The 23339-nt window shown below is 31.9% G+C and overlaps 2 protein-coding genes across 2 annotated transcripts; both read right to left on the reverse strand.

Moving 5' to 3' along the window:
- Positions 1 to 1108: 1108 nt before the first annotated feature.
- On the reverse strand, positions 1109 to 2032 carry LOC139842002 (uncharacterized). The gene has a single exon (XM_071832184.1). It carries the CDS (start codon positions 2030 to 2032, stop codon positions 1109 to 1111), a length of 924 nt encoding a protein of 307 aa, XP_071688285.1.
- Positions 2033 to 2044: 12 nt separating this feature from the next.
- LOC139842003 (uncharacterized) lies at positions 2045 to 3070 on the reverse strand. The gene is made up of 2 exons (XM_071832185.1): positions 2489 to 3070; positions 2045 to 2410 (listed from the first exon to the last, which is right to left on the reverse strand). Exons 1-2 carry the CDS (start codon positions 3068 to 3070, stop codon positions 2045 to 2047), a joined length of 948 nt encoding a protein of 315 aa, XP_071688286.1.
- Between the last annotated feature and the right edge of the window lie 20269 nt (positions 3071 to 23339).

The following is a 23339-nucleotide window of genomic DNA, read 5'->3' on the forward strand; positions in this document are numbered from 1 at the left end:
TATTTGTGTGGTGTGTCCATTTTATACATATATATACATGTAGTATGTTATCATTCACTAAGCGTTAGCTTACCCTCTCGTTGTTGACTTTTTATATAGATTGCATGGATGCGGAGGCTCGGGTAAGCGGGGACTAGTGGACTTGCTAAATTGTAGCAGTGATGGAACTTAGACCCGGATACAATTGGGGCGGATGTAAAAATCTAATCAATTTTTTAATGTCAGCAGGAGTAAACACTAAATTTTTTAATAATTTTTTTATTTTTAGTGTAAAAACTTTTTTCCGTTAAATTCAGGTGGAGCGGATACCCCCTTTGGGACACACTATCTTCCGCCACTGAATTGTAGCGGCTATGAATAACGAACACCACTGACACTAACCAAAAGACTTAGAGTTTCGTTCTTGGTCTCGAGATGGTGTCTTGAAACCCTTGCGAGCGCTCTGGTATGTGATTCATTTGGGAAATTCGCCCAAATACACTATTTTTTAAACTTTTATTCCAAAATACACTTTCGGGGAAAAAATTGTCTATTTACACCGTTAGGTCGACCACTCAGTGGGTCGACTACCCCTTTACCCGGTCGACCACTTTAGTTTTCAAGGTAGTCGACCTCCATTCTTCATTGTTGTTGGTCGACTACTTCAGTTATATGGTCGACCTAAGGGTCGACCGAATTGTAGGCCTAAACTCGGTCGACTAACATAGTCGACCACAGTTGCTTTGTAGTCGACCGATAAGTTGGTCGACTAATCATAAAAACATACTACTAGTGGATAAGATATATCAGATAAGATTATTGCGAATTTAGATAAGGTTTTTATTTAAGTTTACTGTGTTAGCAATGTACCTTCAATGTACCTTGGAGATTTATTTACCATTATGTGTTGTGTTGTGTTGTGTTACCATCCAATTTAGTGAAATAAACTTTAATTTGAACAACAAATATTATATATTATCTCATACTACATTTATGGATTACACAACAAATAACACAACTTACAGACATATAACATACACGACAGTTAAACAGAAAACGTACGAACACACATACCTAACATTCATGACTGTTAAACACATTTTAAATACAAAGAAGAAGCTAATCATCACTAAAAATTGTAAGTGGAGCCAAATTGTGTTGAGCATGAGTCTTCACGTTTTCCTTTACCCTTGCCCTTTACCAACCCCTTCGGCTTTGCCTTTGTTTTTGAGTTACACTTGGACTTTTGTTTACCTTCAGAAAGATCATAATGTGCGATGTAAGTTGATCTAGTATGTCCATATTCTAAGCAACGACTGCATTTTCTTTTAGATTTGAAATTGTCTTTGTCCTCTCCTTGGGACGGTATACGAGCAGTACTCTTCGGTCTACCCGATTGTCGCTTTGTAACCAATGGCGGTAGGACGGTTTGTAGGTGTCCTGGATCTATCCATTCAGAAATATGATCTAGCGGGTTAATATCTTCCATGTATGCCGACTTGTACGTTTCAGTGTGGAAATACTTCTGAACATGTGTAGTAACGTTACGTAGGACAAAATACCTTGCTACTGCCATTACATGTCCACATGGTATACCGGAAAACTGCCATTGTTTACATGTGCAAGTTTTATCTTGTAGATTGACTTTACCGCCCTTTTTCATATCCAATACCTCAAACTTAACTTGTGATATCGGTTTGACAGTCCAACTAATAGACTTACGATTTCTTTTACCCAGCTTACGCTCTGCATATGGTGTGACAGGTGTTGTTAAACCATCAGCAGTGTTTCGGTGTTCCCAAAACCATTGTTGAACTGAAGCTCTAAAGAATTCAAGAAGCATTGTAATCGGGAGTTTCCTCGCATGAACTGACAGTGCGTTCATTGACTCTGCACTATTAGAAGTTAGGTAAGCATACCGAACACGATCTGCATGATGTCTAGACCATCTGTTGAGGCCAACAGTAGTGAGTGTACGTGCACTGTCTGGGATACGTCGTGCTAGTATACCATAGTGGTGATCAAAATTGGATTTTCTATACGCTTTGCACATTTTCCAGTAGTGTCACTTGTAACTTTTAACCCTTTTAGACACACTTTTGAGGTTTCCCAACAAATGTCTAGCACATAGTGCATGAAATACTTCTGGAAATACGTTTGATATGCCAGCAGCTATTGCAGGTGCCCTGTCAGATATAATGGTAAGATTAACAATACAACACCCCGAAGACTGTAGAGAGTCTCTTAGATTACCAAAAAACCATGTCCAATGATCGGTGGTCTCTCCTGCTCCAATACCGTAGGCTAATGGAAGGATTCCATTGTTAGCATCCATAGCGACAGCAATCAAGTTAGTCCCCAAGTAACGACTTTTTAAATGAGCCCCATCGACTATGATTACTGGTCGTGCATAGTTAACAAACGAACGTGTCTGCATATTAAAGTATTGAAACATTATTTTTAAATACGAGTTAAATTAATAAGTAAATAAAGAGAGCATTAAACATACCGCTGCATCAATGGACATGTAACTCATAACAAATCTGCCTTTGTTGTCTGTTCGAATGTTGGTTACACTACCTGGATTAGACAATCTAAGATTATATAGATAATTAGGTAGTATTTGAAAGGAATCTTCAAGACTACCCCTCAACATCTCAATTGCGTAACATTTGGCTTTCCATGCTTGGTGGTATGATAGACTTATTTTAAATCGCGCCGACATATCAGTCCTTATATCATTCGGTCGATAGACACGACCTTCTTGTTTCATCACCTCTTTCAGTATATTCCCTAGGACCTTCTTGGTGGCATGCTTATTGTTCGGAAGAATTTGGGTATTTGAGCACGTGTGTAGATCATTCAACTTCCGTACTTGAAAGTTGTTGCTATCTTGTATACACCTAGCAGTAATTTGCCATGAACAATTTGGTGATATGCATGTAGCTGTATACCTTGACTTGTCTGAGTACTTTGGTTTTATCTGAAACCCTTCAGTAACACACTTTGTACGTAATTGCATAAGAAAATCTTCCTTGTTTTCGAAAGTCTGATTCAATTTAACTAGATCTGAGGTTTCATATATTTTCATTTATCTAAGTTTCATTTTGGGTTGGGTGTTCGACAGTAATGGTGGCATGTTCAAAAATATATCATCTGGTTGGGGATTATACTTAATTGGCTGGTCATAAGTTTGTGTTTGGTCGACGTATTCATCTTCGTATTCATCATCACTATCAGGAACATCATCCTCATCAACTATGTAGTTAGAAAAAGGGTGTTTTGTTGGTTTTATTGGATTCACATTTTCCATATCATCATGCTTAGATCCGCTTTGATCAGATGTAGGTAGGTCAACGATGTAAGGATCTTCGTTACCTTCAAAAGGTGGTTGTTTATCATTCAACAAATTGGTGTATTGTATTTGTTGATTGATTTCATCTGTGGTTTGAGTTTGTAAGTTGAACTGATTTACAGATTGATTTTGAAGGTTCGAATTATTTGTGTATAGATGTGGTTGGTTGTACTGATCAGTGTATGGGTGGTGTAGGTTGAACTGATTGTTACTTTGGTGTTCTAGGTCGTACTGATTGATGGTTGAATGTTGTAGGTTGAACTAATTGATGGATGACTGTTGTCGGTTGAACTGATTATTGTATGGATGATGTAGGTTGAACTGATTATTGGATTGCTGAGATAGGTTGAACTGATTATTGGATGGATGATTAAGGTTGTACTGATTATTGTAAGGATTTTGTAGGTTGAACTGATTATTGGTCGGATGTTGTAGGTTTAACCAATTATTGTATTGTTGTTGTAGGTTGAACTGATCATTAGGATTAGTAAGGTTTCGACCTAAAACATGCATTGAATTTGTAATATCTTCTAGATATATGTGAACGAGTTGATTTGAGATGGCGAAATTCATAAAATCATTAAAATCATCTTCATCATCAGTGATATCCAAGACACAGTTATCGATAACGTATTTCATAGATATAACTAAATCTCGTGAAACATCGAATTTTTTTAACACATATTTTAAAAAAGCGTACGATTTAAGGGTTTGTTTGGCGCATAAGTGATGACCTCAAACTGCGCAAAGAGTTAACTTCAACTACTAAGTTGTTGTGAATATGAATCTGGTGTGTTTGAATATCAATCAAGTATGGTATTTATTAAATATGGGAATTACTTATGGGATCCCATTATTTTTAGAGTACAAATGGATAACAGGAATAAAAGGATCTACCGTTATCCAATTAAATTCATGAAAGGTGGATTTCCTATCCGTAGCTAATAAGGATAAGAAATGTTATCTAAATGTGGGACCTAGGTTGCCTTTTTAATCATGAAAGTCCACTGTGGTCGACTACTTCATAGATTGTGGTCGACTAAGTCATTTTTATTAAGTGGTCGACCCACATCAGGGTCGACCACAGTGTATTTAAGCAGTGGTCGACCACATTTTACACCAGTGGTCGACCAGGCAAACGGTGACTGTCAAAAGATTACAGTGGAGCATGTTCAACCTGCTGACTTAATATGCCAACACAAACATTAGAGCTACCTTTTACAGTGGAGCCTGTTCAAAATACAATACCAACACAAACATTAGAGCTACCTTTTACGTACTTCAATTCGAGATCTAAAGAATGTCTTCCCCATCCTATGTCTGTATTCTAATAAAACACTTACAAAGTTATCTAAGTAACCGCCTTCAAATTTGTTGTAGATCCGCTCCCCAAACTCGTCAGTGATGAATATAAATCCGTCGGATAGGCCCCGAACAAATACCGATAAGCACTCGTAATGTGGAGTCATCATCTCTTCTGGTGTCTTAGGGCCGTCCAGATTCCTTTCATCATCATATAATGTGGAAGGGCCGGGATAGATAAGTCCAGATTTATGAATCAAATCGTTGATGATTTCTAGAATAACATTATCAGGCACTACCGGAGCACTCAGTCTCCCCGTCTTCTGTTGTTTTATCAGGATTTCTTTCTCTGGCATGTCAGGCTTTCTTTTAGCACCCTTTTTGATCATTTGTGACGGTGTAACAAAGGGAGACATCCTTGCCCATGCAACCTGACGGTCCCTTTTGCTTCTCCTCACATAAACCGGTGAAGCAACCTTCACATTATCAAACATATCTTTCTTGGTTGTCTGAACTTCAACATCTAACACATATCCACCAATGAAACCACCATCATCCTGTCACAGAAACACACAGCAATAAGTCATCAGAAAGTCAGATATATAGTCGACCTTGATAAGGGTCGACTATAGTATAAATTTAATATAGTCGACCTAGGTAATGGTCGACTACAATGTAAACATGGTGATAGTCGATCCAATGAAGGGTCGACTACTCATCTGCACACTGGACAGTTTATATAACTTACCAACTTGCATAAATGAATTATATAATAAGAAATTACCTGCTCTTGTTGACGGATATGTTGTTGTAGGTTTTGTATCATAGAATGGAGTTTTAAAATACTTGTCTTGTGGACACCTCTAGAAACATATAAACTCTGCACTATCTTTAGTGTCTCACATGTAACATGGATGCCAGCCTCAACCCGATCACTCATCTCCTTAATCTCCTTGGCATGTTTGTTTTCCTGGTCATCTAATCTCTTTGTCAAATTCTTAATCATATCCGTCCACTCCTTCTTCGTCTCATCATCAAATTTCTTCGGATCATCAACTTTCTTCACTGGTACTTTAGAATCGGGGTTCTTGAAATAGTTTACACTAGCAACCCACCACTCACACTTAACCTCTGTCTTGGTGGGCCTCAAACGATTGAGAGGTCGTTCTTCGTCCGGGATATCATCCTGTCATACACATATTCATATACATATACATATACATATATATATATACATATACATATACATATACATATACATATACATATACATATACATATACATATACATATACAGTTACAGTTACATATACATATACAGATACATATACAGTTACATATACAAATACAAATACAGATACATATACATATACATATACAGTTACATATACATATACATATACAGTTACATATACATATAGATATACACATACATATAAACATACCACATACATAAATATTTTGGTATAATTATACTCACCGGGAGTTGCATCAACTCAACGTACTCATTCCAGCCCATGACTTTCTTCTTCCATTTCTAGTGGATTCCACGAGTTATGCCTTCACTTTCCGGCTTGAAAGCATATGCTTCTATTCGGTGTTTGTATGCCTCCCATATCCACATCTACAAACAAAAACCAAATTTGGTTAAATATGAAACATGTTAATTGCTTAAATTTTATAAGTACGGATTACTACCTTAAACGCCCAAGTGAAGCCGCTCAAATGGTATGTCATTACCCCCTTCCGGGTTTTATCTGCTACCCTCTCTTTATAAGGTACTAACACGTGATGCAAACTATTGTAAAGTTTGGTCCATAAGAAAGAACCCCACGGATACTTGTTCATCAACTCAAAGTCCTCTAATAAAAGAAGCATGTCATCGTTTACGCTATCTCGCAACTGCTTCCCAAGGAAGCATAAGTTAATTGTCAACGCAATGGCGACTATGACCTTATCCTTGTCAGTTACTTTCAACTCATCTTTAAAAAAGGCGTCGTGAAACTCCGAAAGATGACGTTGACCACTATGTCGTTTAATAAAAACACAAGATGAAACCGAGTGGTCAAAATCCGACCTCTCTTGACCTATCCAATCTATAAAAGATGTAACTGGACCAAACCGCATCCCAGTAACCAAGCAAAACTCACGTCTACCACACCTAATGACATGGTCTCAGGTAACTCGAAACCATAGCTCTTCTGGCTCCTCACATATTTCGAGTACGTTGATTACAAACTTTTTCAGACGGTCAGTCTGATTCATTAATAAGCAATGTATGTATCCCGGATCATTGTCATCACACTTTATATCTAACCAATGACCGAAACACGTCTCTCTGAAAATCTTTGTCTGAGTCGGAGTGAGTTTATTCTTAATCTCCCTTATAAGAGACATCTTGCTTCGAATGGTGACCTTGGCCTCGAACCAAACCTGTAATCAGACAATGATAATGTCATTATACATAAATGTTAATATACATACACATACATACAGGTACATACAATTGAAAAGAAAATACACTATAGTCGACCTTCTTTCTGGTCGACTACAGTTTTATTCAACTATAGGCGACCCAAAATGGGGTCGACTATAGTGTATGTTTTTGGCAGTCGACCCTTTGAATGGTCGAGTATGCAAGTGATCTTCTGACCTAAGGCATCCCCATAACCATATACAGATATATACACTTTAGCAAGAACAATGGGAGAATTGTATATCTATAGTTACATATACATATACATATACATATACATATACATATACATATACATATACATATACATATACATATACATATACATATACATATACATATACATATACATATACATATACATATACATATACATATACATATACATATACATATACATATACATATACATATACATATACATATACATACAATTACAGATACCTATCATATACTGACATGTACACACATATAAATACATCCATACACACATAGATATAAATACAGGGACCCATACATAGATATACATATATACACATATATACACATACAAATAAACTAACATATGGGGCTAACATATACATACAACAACGAAATAGGTTTTACCTCAATATCTGTCATCTTTGAAGGGAACTCTTGCTTGAATCTAGGGACGAAATAGATACACTGACGATGGAATTAGGGTTTATCTACAAACTATTGAAGTGATCTCTTGATTGAATCTGCAATGAATGAGGGTTGATGAATCAGGGTTCGTAACTAGGGCTTGTGGAGCGAATTTTTTTTAGAGTTGAAAATTGAATTTTGTTATCCCAACTCGCTATTTCAGTGTCTTTTTGTATACTCGACCATCATTAAGGTCGCCCGTGTTTTTGGAGTCGAATATAGTGGTCGACCGATAGCCAACAGAAATTGACCTTGACAGTTATAAACGGTGGTCGACCACATTGAAATTTGGTGTGGTCGACCGGGTATAGAGGTAGTCGACCCAACGGGTGGTCGACTTAATGGTGTAAATAGACAATTTTTTTTCTAAAAGTGTATTTTGGAATAAAACTTTTTAAAAAAGTGTATTTTGGGGAATTGCAAATTATGTTTTATTATATATGGAATTGTATTGCTTAATTAGTAGAAGTTGGATTTGTTTACGATTTATTTGTTTTCTAATTTTGGTCGAATTCCAAAAAGTTTCCGTCTTTGAGGTGATTCACATACCTGATGAACTAGATGACGTAGTGGATGATGAAGACCATGAAGAGTGGAAGGAATGGGTGAAACAACCCAAATTCGTTTATCCGAAAATGATAACATTTTTTTTAAATCAAGTTAAATACATCAAAATGCATAATCCGTTTAACACTAGTTTTAACGTGTCCAATATACAAGGAAACACAAGTTTAACATATGACCAAGCCCAAAACGTTCAATTCGACACCTTTCGACCCATTACACAACAAGTGGGTAATTGTGACCCCTTTACGATACAAACCGGGTTAAAACTCAATAACCCAACCCGATACCAAGAGCATAATACAGGGGATTTACCAAGTCCTCATTCCACGTCCGGATATCCAAAAGCTACCCCCTCACAAGCTCAATCACCCAAAAGCAACTAGTCTAGCAACTAGAAGTCTTCTCCATAACAAATGGTACCTATAAAAAGGTAACAACAATGAGGGGTAAGCTTACCCTTAGTAAATGTAATAATTATGCATATACATGTATAATCTACTTACTTACAAACACTTACACAAATACCGCATACGAGATAGCAATTCAATAATCATGCAATCATAATGCATAAACTAAATATCCGCAATTCACAATAAGCTAGCATCGCCAATAGCATATAGTTCACAATTTAATATGCTAATACAAAAATCACACAACCATGGTTAACCATAAGCACAAGGGAATGGTACTCGCGAATGACCATCGGTGTTCACAACAACCATTAAAATACATACCCGGCTAATGTATTCTAATGACCTGTCCTAATTCATATGGACGAATACATTACATTTGGTTACATCGCGAGGTATTTGACCTCTATATAATACATTTTACAAACATTGCATTCGTTTTTAAAAGACAAACTTTCATTTCCTCGAAAGTTGACAGCATGCATACCATTTCATAATATACCCAACTATAATTGACTAAATAATAATCTTGATGAAATCAACAACTCGAATGCAACATCTTTTGAAATATGTCATGAATGATTCTGAAATGACCCGCCCTAATCCATATGAACGAAGTCCATATCGATTACAAACGATTCACAACAGTTGATTACATCGCGAGGTATTTGACCTCTATATGATACATTTTACAAACATTGCATTCATTTTTGAAAAGACAATCTTTCATTACACCGAAAGTTGACGGCATGCATACCATTTCATAATATATCCAACTATAATTGACTTAATAATAATCTTGATGAACTCAATGACTCGAATGCAACGTCTTTTGAAATATGTCATGAATGACTCCAAGTAATATCTCTATAATGAGCAAATGCACAGCGAAAGATTTCTTTAATGCCTGAGAATAAACATGCTTAAAAGTGTCAACCAAAAGGTTGGTGAGTTCATTAGTTTATCATAATCAATCATTTCCGTAATAGTAATAGACCACAAGATTTCAGTTTCCAAAAATATCCGTACACTCGCAAGTGTATAACAGTATTCTATAAGTTATTGAGCACTTCGATAACCATACTTAACAATTAATGTGGCATATTCCCTTTATTATGAAATCTCCCTACACTGTACCAAGTGTAGTAAAAACGAAGTACTATGCAACCGTTTACGATACTAGAGCGACTAGCCCGGTTGGGGTTGTCAAATCCGATAGATCTATCAATAGGATTCGTGCTTACATGCTCTTACAACATGTAAATATTAGTTACCAAGCTATTAGGGAAAAATATGCAAAGTGGTACAACTCAACGTAGAATATGTTTTTAGTACTTGTGTCCATTTCATAAAACAGTTATAAAACGGCGCATGTATTCTCAGCCCAAAAATATATATAAAAAAGGGAGTAATGAAACTCACCTAATGTATTTTGTAGTAAAAATACATATGACTAAATTGAACAATGCAGGGTTGACCTTGGATTCACGAACCTATATCATTTGTATATATATATATATATTAAAACATGTAATCGCAATTAAACAAATTTGTATATATATATATAATTATGTATTATGATTAATATTTATATATGGTTTTCATTAATACTTATAATATATTATAATGCTTCTTTGATACATAATAAAACATATTATTATGAAATTGTAATATACTTATATATATATATATACATATATATATACATATATATATATATATATATATATATATATATATATATATATATATACATATATATATATACATATATATATATATATATCTTTTGTTTGCAAAAATAATAATTGTAATATTTTTGGTGTAGGATAATAATAATGATTGTGTTAATAGAATTTTTAAATAGTCATTTTAATGATAATACTAATATCATTGTTAAATGAGAATTCGATTAATAATAATGGTATTAATACTAATATTAAAGAAAGATACTAATTTGTATTATTTTCATATTGATAATAATAACAATAATAATATTAATCAAAATTTTGGTAATGAGGTATACCTTTAAATGAGTTTATAAAAAAAAATATGCATCGAGCGAGGCTCGAACCCGAGACCTCTCGCAAATCCGCAACACCCTTGACCATCCAGCTATTCTAGCATTTCTGACTAAACTCTCACCCATTTTTACTAAATTCTTTTTTCTGTTATCCTATTTCTACTTCATCTTCTCAAACCATTCGACAGAGATGTATAAATCATCAAAACAGCAATTTAAGTACCTCAACATAATACTAATTATTAAACAAAAATCAATTTTTCATATTAATTGCAAACAACAAATAACAAAAATATATATATATATATATATATATATATATATATATATATATATATATATATATATATATATATATATATATATATATATATATATATATATATATATATATATATATATATATATATATATATATATATATATATATATATATATATATATATATATATAAAACAGCATCGCTGTTGCTAGCACACGGTTAGGAAAAAAAATTTGATTATGAGTTTGGGAATGTTTTAGCCAAATCTTGCAACACCAATTAGGTTTCAAATCGTTCATAAAATCTTCCTCAATCGGCAATTTAACTGAAAACATCACTTTGAACTCAAATTTCATTGAAGAACGATGTTTGACTTTTTAAGATCCAAACTTTGACTCGAAAAATTCTTGCTCGATATCAAGAATTGGGATTTGAAACTTCACAAATAGTTTTAGTTAATGATTCCTAACAGAACCACATTATTACATTTTAAAAATTCGTTCGGAATTGAAATATGCTTGAAAAGTGTAAGAACAGAGGTATCATGCTTTGTTCTATATATATATATATATATATATATATATATTTTCATCAGACAGTAGTTGTAGGGGTTTTTGATTGATAATGATGTAGGAGAATGATTTGATTATCACTTGAGAAACTCAATTATAGAATGAAAGTGGGTGTACTGATATATTCGACCAGAGTATAAGATAGAAGGAAGAAATAAGAAAAATATAAAGGAGATTATGACACACAACTAACTCTTGTACGATCTTAGTTTGTATACCCTATTATATTTAACAGGAACAATAACTGGATACAGATTGAGGGTGAAATGAACCAGATTATTGGATTCCATATTTCAAACGTGTGAGGTTATATAATTATTAGTAACTAGTAACTAATAATTATAATTTCATTAATAATAATAATAATTATTAGTAACTAATAATTATAATTTCATTATATAATTATTAGTATATATATCTATTTGTAATTATTTATCTTTATAAATGTATGTCTCCTATGTTTATGTATCTATTTATTTTTATAAGTTATAATTAATCTTAATATAAAATATAACTATAATGATAATACTCTTAATAATACAATTTATAATAATAGTAATATTAATATTACTAATACAACTATACTTTAAACTTGAAATAACATATTTTGAGTATTTATTATTTATTCATTTTAGTATATTATTATATCCATACAATTACCAATTATGAGTAGAAGTCATTTATATATATACTACTATATATATACAATTAGAGTTTAAGTATTAAGTAGATAATTATATTAATTATATATATATATATATATATATATATATATATATATATATATATATATATATATATATATATATTGAAACAAATAATATCTGAGTATAATATTTAATTACTTGTTAACATCGATAAATTATGTATATTCAATCTACTCTTTATGTTAAAATAAGTTTTAGTCATTTTAAGTTATCGTTCATAATACCTAAATCATATACTAGTACATTAATATATTTAGTTTATTATATGTAATTATTTACATGTATGATTATTTATACATTTATTTCTGTTTATAATCAAAGGTTCGTGAATCGTCGGAAATAATCGAAAGTTAAATGAATCCATGAAAATAGTTCACAGTTTTTGAGACTTCATTATTACAGACTTTGCTTATTGTATCGGAATCATTCAAAGATTAAGTTTAACTTTGGTCGAAAATTTCCGGGTCGTCACAGATTCCAAGTAATATCTCTAAAATGAGCAAATGCACAGCGGAAGATTTCTTTCATACCTGAGAATAAACATGCTTTCAAGTGTCAACCAAAAGGTTGGTGAGTTCATTAGTTTATCATAAAAATTCATTTCCATCATTTTAACAGACCACAAGATTTTCATATTTCATAAACATCATTATCATATCAGGCATTTCGCAAACTGCATAAGGATAAAAATCATTCATATGAATTGAATCCCTGGTAACCGACCTTAACAAGATGCATATAGAATATCCCCCAGTATACAGCGCGCAGCTAATATACTAAATAATACCTCGAAGTACTAAAGCATCCATACCCTGGATGGGGCTCGTTGGGCCCGGTAGATCTACCTTTAGGATTCGCGTCAATTAGGGGCCATTTCCCTAATTCTTAGGTTACCAGACTTGAAGGGGCGATATTCGGTTTAATAATCCAACCATATAATGTAGTTTTTGATTACTTGTGTCTATTTCGTAAAACATTTATAAAAGCAGCGCATGTATTCTCAGTCCCAAAAATATATATTGCAAAAGCATTTAAAAAGGGAGCAAATGAAACTCACAATACAATATTTTGTAGTAAAAATATTCATACGACGATACTGAACAATGCAGGGTTGACCTTGGATTCACGAACCTATATCAATTATTTATATATCAAATAATATTAACACATATAATAATAGCGAAAAGTATATATTTTATAACGTATTAAGATTTATATCTTTAGAATATATTTATAATAATATTTTTCATATATATATATATATATATATATATATATATATATATACTTCTTTATAAAATAATTATAATCATAATACATTTCATATATATATATATATATATATATATATATATATATATATATATATATATATATATATATATATATATATATATATATATATAAGTTGTACGTATAGTAATAGAGCTAATAATAATAAAAGAGTCATATTTTATAATGATAATTATAATAATAATACTTATAGTAATAATGATAATACTTAATAATAATCTTAATAATAGTAATAATGATAAAAATGATAATATTAGTAATGATAGTTTTTAATAATAATAATAATAATAATAATAATAATAAAAATGATAATTTTTAAAAATTTTAATAATCATAATAATAATACTAATACTACTTAATGATAATATTTAGTAATAACAAAAATGATAATAATATTAATCCTATTATTTAAAAACATAATAACAACAATTATTAATAATAATAACAATAACAATAATAATATTAATAATAATATTAATAATAATAATAATAATAGTAATAATGATAGAAATAATCTTAGTATGAAAACTACCTCATTAGGCTTAAAAAATAATAATGCCTCTGCCTAGTCTCGAACCCGTGACCTCTCGATTAACATAAACACCCCAGTCCATTTCTCCATCAGTTTCTTTCTGTCTTCATTCACAGAATAAAACATATATCCTATCATCTAATCTTACTTCATGGCCCGACAACAAAAGTGGATTTCGGCCCAAATAATAATCTTGCAAATGGCTTGTTCGGTTTATGAACTGCAACCCAAGAACAGCAGAATTCGGGAAAAAATAAAAATAAAAAGGGTTTCGGTTTATTCGATAAAAACTTCACCATCGAAGTATCATCTTTTTAACAGTATCATCATCATAATCAATTCATCTCATCATCATCACTTACATAACATCGCCATCATCGTTGGTTGATTAGAAACAGAAACAAATTCGTACAATATAATTCATTATCAACGTCACTCACCATCATCATGACATCACCATCATCTTGATCATGATATTCAACAGGAACAGGAAAATCAGCGTAGTAGTAGTAACATAATGCTCACTTGGTTTCGTTTGACAACAGGAAAAATAAATAGGTAGCGTGTGTTTTTGTTGGGTTTTGGTTTGGGGATGGCAATGGTGGTTTTGGGTGTTCCGGTTGAACAGAAACAGATACACTTACAGCAACAGTAGTGGTTGCAGTTCGTTGGTGGAAATTCTGGACAGAAAACAGAAATCGAAGGAAAGAAAGGAAAGAAAAGAAGAGAAAAAAAAATAAGATAATGGTGGTTTGTTTACGATTAAGAAATAGGAGATGGTGGTGATCGAAAAATTATAAACAAACACAAAGGTCGTTTGGGTTGTTCACTTATGAATCAAGAAAAAGGAAAAGAAAAATGGTGAATATGGTGGTGAGGGTGATGATATGGTGTTGATGGTGGTGGTTGTTCCAACTAAGGTGATGATGGTGGTTCTTTGTGACTGTTTTCAAAGGGAATCAGGAGAGAGAGAGAGAGAGAAATGGTGATGGTGGTCGAATGGTATTAGATGGAGGTCGATGGTTGTAGGTATTCATGATGAAAACAGAGATAGTAGGGTGGTATGCGATGGTGATCGTGGTTGTTTATGATAAAGGTGATGGGTGATAATGAACGAAGGTTGTGATGGTTGATGATCTCAAGGAGGTGGTGTTTCGTGAGAGGTGAAGGTGGCTCACGATTTGAAGAAGAGAGGGAGAGGTGACGATGGAGAAAAATATGTGAAATGGTGGTGGTTCAAGGTGGCGTGGGGGTGATAGCCGGTGATGTTGCTCACGATGGAGTGGTGGCGGGTTTAGGTGGTTGATGGTTGATGTCAAACGGGTGTGATGGAGAATATGGTAACGGGTTGGTTCATGTAAACATATGTATATGAATGTTATATATAAACACTCAAAGTTAAACTAATTCAAGTGAATAATAATTAATAATATTGTGATTAAGTTTCTTAGAAACTTGGTAGTCGAGTGAGCTGGATGGTGGAAGTGTAAAGTGAAATTGGAGATGGTCGTCTAAGTACCAAGTATCATTTATATATATATATATATATATATATATATATATATATATATATATATATATATATATATATATATATAATAAGTTAGTGGAAGATAATGAAACAAAAACACTTTACATAATTCAGAATTTAACAGTACAACCATCGATTAATTTGTTTCATTCTCCCGATAGTTTTTACGGACTGCTAAAACGTTCCCCGTTGTTAAATCAGTGGCGGATAAAAGTGTTCATAAAAATCCCATATTTTTAAATTAAATGTCTTTATTTATTTTGGTCATTATGATATCAAATTCGATCATCAATTATTAAACAAAATTTTACTCACTGTCCACTCCCGATCTCAGGTAAAATATAAAAAGTTTTAAAACTTACCAAATAGTTCCTAAATACATTTTTTAATAAGTCTATAATTCATAGAACTCAGTTTCGGATCAACATTTATTTTAAAATAATACAAGTTTGATTTTAACTCGCTCAAATAACCATCGAATGATGAACGAGTGCTACCATCGTTTACTAAATGAATTCGAAACCAAATATGTATATTCAATATACTTTATTTATATATATAGATATATTTTAAATAATAATTATTATAATATCCTATTTTTATTTTATTAATTTTTTTAATAACAACAACATATATTACTTCAAATTATATTTTGAATTATTATGTATATATACATACACACATATCTATTTACAATTAATTGTTCATGAATCGTCGAGAGCAGTCGAAGGTCAATAATTTTATGGAAACAGTTCTAAAATTTTGTGACTCAACATTACAGACTTTGCTTATCGTGTCAAAAATATTAAAACTTATCGAGAGTTTGATTTAAAAATAGTCAAAATTTTCCGGGTCACTACATGTATCACTAAATCCATGAGTGTTATCGAACTCACGAACTTAAACCCACCCGTTACGCTCAATATAGTATCGAACTCACGAACTTTAAACCCACATTTCACAACACACGTAATGATGTGGTATCGAACTCACGAACTTTAAACTCACATCACACGTCAACCCACATGACAATGAGGTATCAAACTCGTGAACTTTAAACCCTCATCTTGAAAGGACCCGTTCATATCGATTATAAACGATTCATAATATTTGATTACATCGCGAGGTTCTTGACCTCTAAATGATACATGTTACAAACATTGCATTCATTTTTAAAAGACAAACTTTCGTTTCATTGAAAGTTAATAGACATGCATACCATTTCATAATATCCAACTATAAATGACTTAATCTATCATTTACTTAATAATAATCTTTATTGAACTTAACGACTTGAATGCAACATCTTTTGAAATATGCCATGAATGACTTCAAGTAATATCTTTAAAATGAGTAAATGCACAGCGGAAGATTTCTTTCATACCTGAGAATAAACATTCTTTCAAGTGTCAACCAAAAGGTTGGTGAGTTCATAGGTTTATCATAAGCAATAAAATTCATCATTTTGATAGACCGCAAGATTTAAATACAGTACACCTATCTTTGTGTACAAAACCATTTTTTCATAATGCTTAGCAGAGTAGGTTCGTATCCTTTTCTCCCCCGTAGGTTGCCTCGTAATTTTTAAATAACCGTACACATATCTCGTGCACAAAAATAATACACATAACCTGTGTATAAAAATCATTCTCTCGATACATAACATTCAATTTGATTTCATTGCTCAACATGGTAACCGACCTTAACATATAATGCGCATCAATAATATCCCCAAAATAGAACATCTCATCTGTATAATATATAAACTTCGAAGTACTAAACACCACGCCCACTAGCTCTTCCGTTTAGTGAACATTCTGGGTGGGGGTGTTAAACCCGGTAGCTACCTTTAGGATTCGCGTGAATTAGGGCCATACCCGTTTCTAATTCTTAGGTTACCAAGCAATAATAATCCGGGGAAATATTCACAACAATTAGTGGTAATTATAACGTCCAACTAATTCAATAATAATCCACAGAACTTCTGTCTGCATAATAATTCATTCGAGGAATGTTTTGCTTGTGTCATATCGCGTCAAACATTTATAAAAGCATTTCATGTATTCTCAGTTCAAAATATATATCAAAAGCATTTAATAAAGCAGTTATGAAAACAGCGCATGTATTCTCAGTCCCAAAAATGTAAAGAGTAAAAAGGAATCAAATGAACTCACAATACGATATTTTGTAGCAAAAATATGCATACGACAGAACTGAACAATGCAAGGCTGGCCTCGGATTCACGAACCTATATCAAGTATATATATTAACACATATAATCGTAACCGAACAATTTATATATTATTATTAATTGTTATTTTAGTAACTTATATGTTTTATTAATAAATTAATTAACTATATTTATTTTATATACTTTAGATAAATAATTAGTATTTATTATAAAAATATCAATATAGTTATATTATATGTAATAAATATATTTTTCCTATAGATATAATATTTATTTAGTAAATTAATAATAATAATCTTAATGGTGGTAATGAAACTAATAATTTTGATAATAATAATAATAGCCATTTTGTTTGTAGTAATAATAATACTGTAATAATAATAATATTAACGATAATAATAATGATAATAAAAATAATGTAAATAAAATTATGTAAAAATTATGTTAATGAAAATACTTATTATAATAGTAATAATGATAATACTAATAATAATTATAATAATAATTATAATAAAAATAATAAATAGAGTAAAATTACTACCTCAAAAAAGTAGCCCTTAAAAAAATGCCCAAGTCCGGTTTTGAACCCGCGATGTCACGCTAACCTGATAACATCCTTAACCACTACGCTATGTATTTCAATTCTGAATATAACACCCAAATCCTTCTTCTTCTTTTTCTAAAAAAAATGCTCGAGCCCAGGCTCGAACCCGAGACCTCTCGCTAACCAATACCACTTCTAACCACTACACTGTGACGGCATTTCTGAATTAAACCACACCTTATATTTAATTAACCCGAAATTTCTTTTTCAAGCCCAACCAAATTTTGGATTAAGTCGGCCTAATAGAAAAATCATACACGGCTCAACTCTAAACTAATTTCATGGCCCAATATTTCCCAAGCCCCATCTAATAATTTAATCTAGCCCAATAAACACTTTGTATGTCCTTGATCAAATTTGTAAACGGGTAACAGGAAAAAAAATAAAAAAATAAAATAGCAGCCGAAGGGAACCGATACATTATCATCAGTGTTATTTAACAAATCCTTCCACTATCATTATTATAGTTATATCATCGTTCATGTATCACACATCATTATTGCCACTACTCATCATCTCCCTCGAGTGGGTGGGTGTTGGTTTACGATAGAACGCAGTGACAGCGAAGCTTAGTAACAACAATCGAATAGAAGAAAATAAAACCAGTGGTTTTAGGTTGGTCTTGTGTTCGTATACAGGAAAACGCAGGCTGTAAATAATAGAAGTATACTAGCAGTAGTAGCACAGTAATGGGTTGTGAGCTAGTGAAAAGAAAAAAATAATAAAAATATAAGAGCAGCAGCTCAGCTCCTGTTGGCGACTGCTGTAGCAGCAGAAATATGTTACTATAGCAGCTGGGTTGGGTGGTTCATGATGGTGGCTCGGCGGTAGCAGTTGTAGGTGTAGGGTAACTTACGGAGGAGAGCGAGAGAGAGAGAGAGAGAGAGAGGGGTGGAGATGGTTAATGATGGTGTTCATGTTGAGGATGGTGGCGGTATGTGTGTGGTTTTACGACAAAAATAATAGACAGGAACAAAAAAACACGCAATATGGTTTGATTTTGATGATGTTGTCGACGGTGGTGAGGTGGTTCATGTGTAGTATGATGTTGTAGTGGTGGTTGTATGACGGTTAGAAGGGTGATTGGAGTAGTGTCGTGAAGGTGGGTTTGAGTGGTGTTTCAATATCTCTGCAAGTATATGTATATAAATATGTTTATGAAAGTGAGATTATAAACTTCAAAGGAATTGAAATAATATGCAGAGAAAGAGATGTGATGAAATAAGAGTTGATTCATGTACATGCTATATTTAAATTTAAAAGTAATTACTATAGCGACATTTAAATAATCAAATTATCACGATTGATTTATAAGCTGTAATCATAATTTGAAAAATATATGTCGACAGTTTTCACGGACTGTGTATCGTCCACTATTTGAAATCAGTGGCGGATAAAAGTCTTCAGAAAAATCCTAAACTTTTACATTAACTATATTTATTTATTTTGGTCATTATGGTATGAAATTCGGTCCTTAACTATTAAATAAAAATTATATTAATTATTCACTCCCAACCCCAAGTAAAATATAAAAAGTTTTAAAATTCAACAAATAGTTCCTAAATACATTTTTAATAAGTCTATAATTTTTAAAACTCATTTTCGAATCACATTTTATTTTAAAATAATATAAGTTTGATTTTAACTTACTTATTATCGATCGAATGACAATTGAGCGTTATTGTTGCTTACAAAATAAATTCAAAACTATATATATATTCATTATACATTATTTACATATATAGTTATATTTTAAATAATAGTTATAATATATTATTTTATTTTACATTATTAATTCTAACAATTACGTCATATAATATTTTAATTTATATTTCAAATTCATATATTTTAAATATATATGTATCTATTTACAAATAGTGGTTCGTGAATCGTCGAGAGCAGTCGAAGGGTAAGTGTATACATGAAACAGTTCAAAATGTTTGAGACTCAACATTACAGACTTCACTTATCGTTATCGAAATCATTTACAGATTAAGTTTAAATTTGGTCAGAAATTTTCGGGTCGTCACAGTACCTACCCGTTAAAGAAATTTCGTCCCCCGAAATTTGATTGTGGTCGTCATGGCTAACAATAAAAATGTTTTCATGACGAATATGAGCTGGTAATTAGAGTTTTATCATTATTGAGTAATATAGACAAAACAATTTCATTTTTGTGAAGAGTACGAGTGAAGCTATCGCAACAGAGTGAAATGAAAAAATAAAGTTTCGTCATATCTTTTGACTTAGATTCGATTGATTTCCAGAGTTCAAGGGATTTAAAGTAAATCTTTGTACTAAGATCCGATTCTTCAGAAATTAAGGAAATTATGATCCTCTTTGGTTAAATGTAATAATCTGTTTCGATTTCTCTGTCGGATTTTTCACTATAAATCCACCCTATTCATTTCCTTTATATTTTGGAGTTCCATACTTTTGTTTTCTCTTCCCAACTTTAAGTCAAGCGAATAATGATCCAGAATTCATAGATATGAAATTCGAAATGAACATAGCTAACGTTCTAAGAGAGAAATTGTAATAGCACGGTCTTGATTGGTTAAATTACCAGAATTCAAGAGAAAATATAGAACTATCAAGAAGATATGTTCTCGATATGTTTGGAGATTATGTAGAATATAAGAGTCGTGTAACATGGCACATGATGACGGTATGGTCTGTGAATCATCATATTTCATTAGAAACTCAGCATGACTTACTATAATATAATCACGTTGATCAAGTGTCATTATATTATACTAACTCATGCTTCAGTTCCTAATATTACTTCAAAAACATTCATATTTTAAACTCGAAGGTTTCAGAATTTAGAAACTTAAATACTTTCTTTTATGATGTAATACAGATAGCGCGAAGAGGTAAATGATTTCGGATAATAATAGTTATGAAGGTATCTTCAGGAACATCGAATATATTTATAATGAAAAATATGATGATATCTTAGAATTTCTAATATCGATGGATGATGATGAAGATTTGTCCGTAAAAGTTTAGAGTCAGGAGTACGGTTTTCGTTAATGACTTCAGCAGATACTGAATCATTTGGATTCTTTGAAGGCAGGTTTAGTCTTTGTGATTTGTCTACAGCCTCCTTCATAGTTTCGCATAATCCGCTTTTCAGTACTAAATTTTCTATTGAGCGTTTCCAACACTCCATTCTTTATCATCATACTTTTGACTATTAAAGTCATCAACAGTTTTCGCTGCTTTATCAGCTTTCTCAAAATTCAAAGAACTGATTTGTAGACTAGAGTACTTTTCAGAATTTGGGAATGGAAGATCATAATTCTAAGAGATAAAGGTTATATGAATACACATAACTGTTGATGTAGAAACATTGCGAGATTCAAAATTCTGGTTGCTAATTCTCGGTAATTGGTATGGTAATTCTTGTTATAAGATCCGGATGAGTAGGTGATGGGGTTTCGATAAAAATAATAATTTTTCGTAAAGTCAAAGATCAATATAGGTACTGGTAAGTTTACTGCTAATGTGGTGGAATATAAACGGTTTCCCGGTAACGAAGGCGAAAAGACAACGTATATATCAAGGTTATAATGAGATTGTTTCGAACGAAAAGTCGAAGTTCACTTGCTGGAGCTGTGACAAAACTGGCTATATCGAACAGGAGTTGCAAAGTTATTTTCGGTAATAATAAAGCTAAAAGAATTAGTACAGCTACGTGTTAAACGTTTACTCAGTTTTCGAGAGTTTTTCAGGTGCATAACTATATGCATGAATCTTTCCTTCCGTAGATGAAGTGCGGTTGGTTCATCCTCTCGATTGAGGTGTTTTCAAGAATCATGAAAGGTTTGAACGCAGATTGTAATCGTCAAGATACAAATGAAGTTTAAGATGAAATCAAGTGGCAAACTTGAAGAAATGTTTAGTTTCATATGTTATAATCAATATTTTAATTCATTTTAATTGTCCAATATTAACAGTCTACAGTTAGTAGTCCACAGTTAGTAGTTCAATAATTCATATATAGTTTAATATATAATATTCGAATTAATTAATATGTATCGTGACCCATTGTATACATGTCTCAGACTCGATCACAACTCAAAGTATATATATTATTTAGAATCAACCTGGACCCTGTATAGCTAACTCGAACATTACTGCATATAGAGTGTCTATGGTAATTCCAAATAATATATATAGATGACGTCGATATGATATGCCAAAACATTGTATATGTGTCCCCATATTTAAAATGCGTAAATAACAGTATTTAAATGACGATAAATAAAGTGCGTAAAATAAATAACAGAAATTAAATGACGATAAATAAAATTGGAGAATTAAAATTGCGATAAATAAATTACGATAAATAAATGTAATAAGGAATTAACAGTTAGCTAGGAACAGTTAGCTAGGATTTTGTTAGCGTGGATTCTTAACAAGATTTCTCATAGTTAATTTGTTTGTTTCTAACAAATTTTATTTTGTCAAATGTTTTCTTCATTATGCCACTTGTTGAATTCTGATAGGTCAAAATCTAAATATGAAATTGAATGAAAATTGTCATTCTGTGGTGAACGGATTCATATATCTGTGGATGTAAGTAGGATAGTAAATGACTGTTGAATCAGATTCGAAGAATGTACAGTGTAACTTATTAATGTGAAATCTAAATATTCCTCGGGTATTACCTACCCGTTAAAATATTTTCACCATTAACAGTTTGTACAAAAGAATTTTTAATTACAATCTTTATGAAAACATATATACATATATATTTTCTTCATATGTAATCATGGATTTAATGAGTTAATATGATATTAAACTCATTTGGTTTTCGGTTGGAATTAGAATGAATAATCTCTAAAACTTTAGAGATTACAT

This window comes from Rutidosis leptorrhynchoides, chromosome 4 (assembly GCF_046630445.1).
Source record: "Rutidosis leptorrhynchoides isolate AG116_Rl617_1_P2 chromosome 4, CSIRO_AGI_Rlap_v1, whole genome shotgun sequence".
Lineage (NCBI taxonomy): Eukaryota > Viridiplantae > Streptophyta > Magnoliopsida > Asterales > Asteraceae > Rutidosis > Rutidosis leptorrhynchoides.

Excerpts from the sequence above, each read along its gene's own strand:
- LOC139842002 (XM_071832184.1), bottom strand. The coding sequence starts at position 2,032 with ATGTGCAAAGCGTATAGAAAATCCAATTTTGATCACCACTATGGTATA.
- LOC139842003 (XM_071832185.1), bottom strand. The coding sequence starts at position 3,070 with ATGAAAATATATGAAACCTCAGATCTAGTTAAATTGAATCAGACTTTC. Across the intron at positions 2,411-2,488 it reads ACATGTCCATTGATGCAGCG|ACACGTTCGTTTGTTAACTA; the intron begins GTATGTTTAATG and ends TTTAATATGCAG.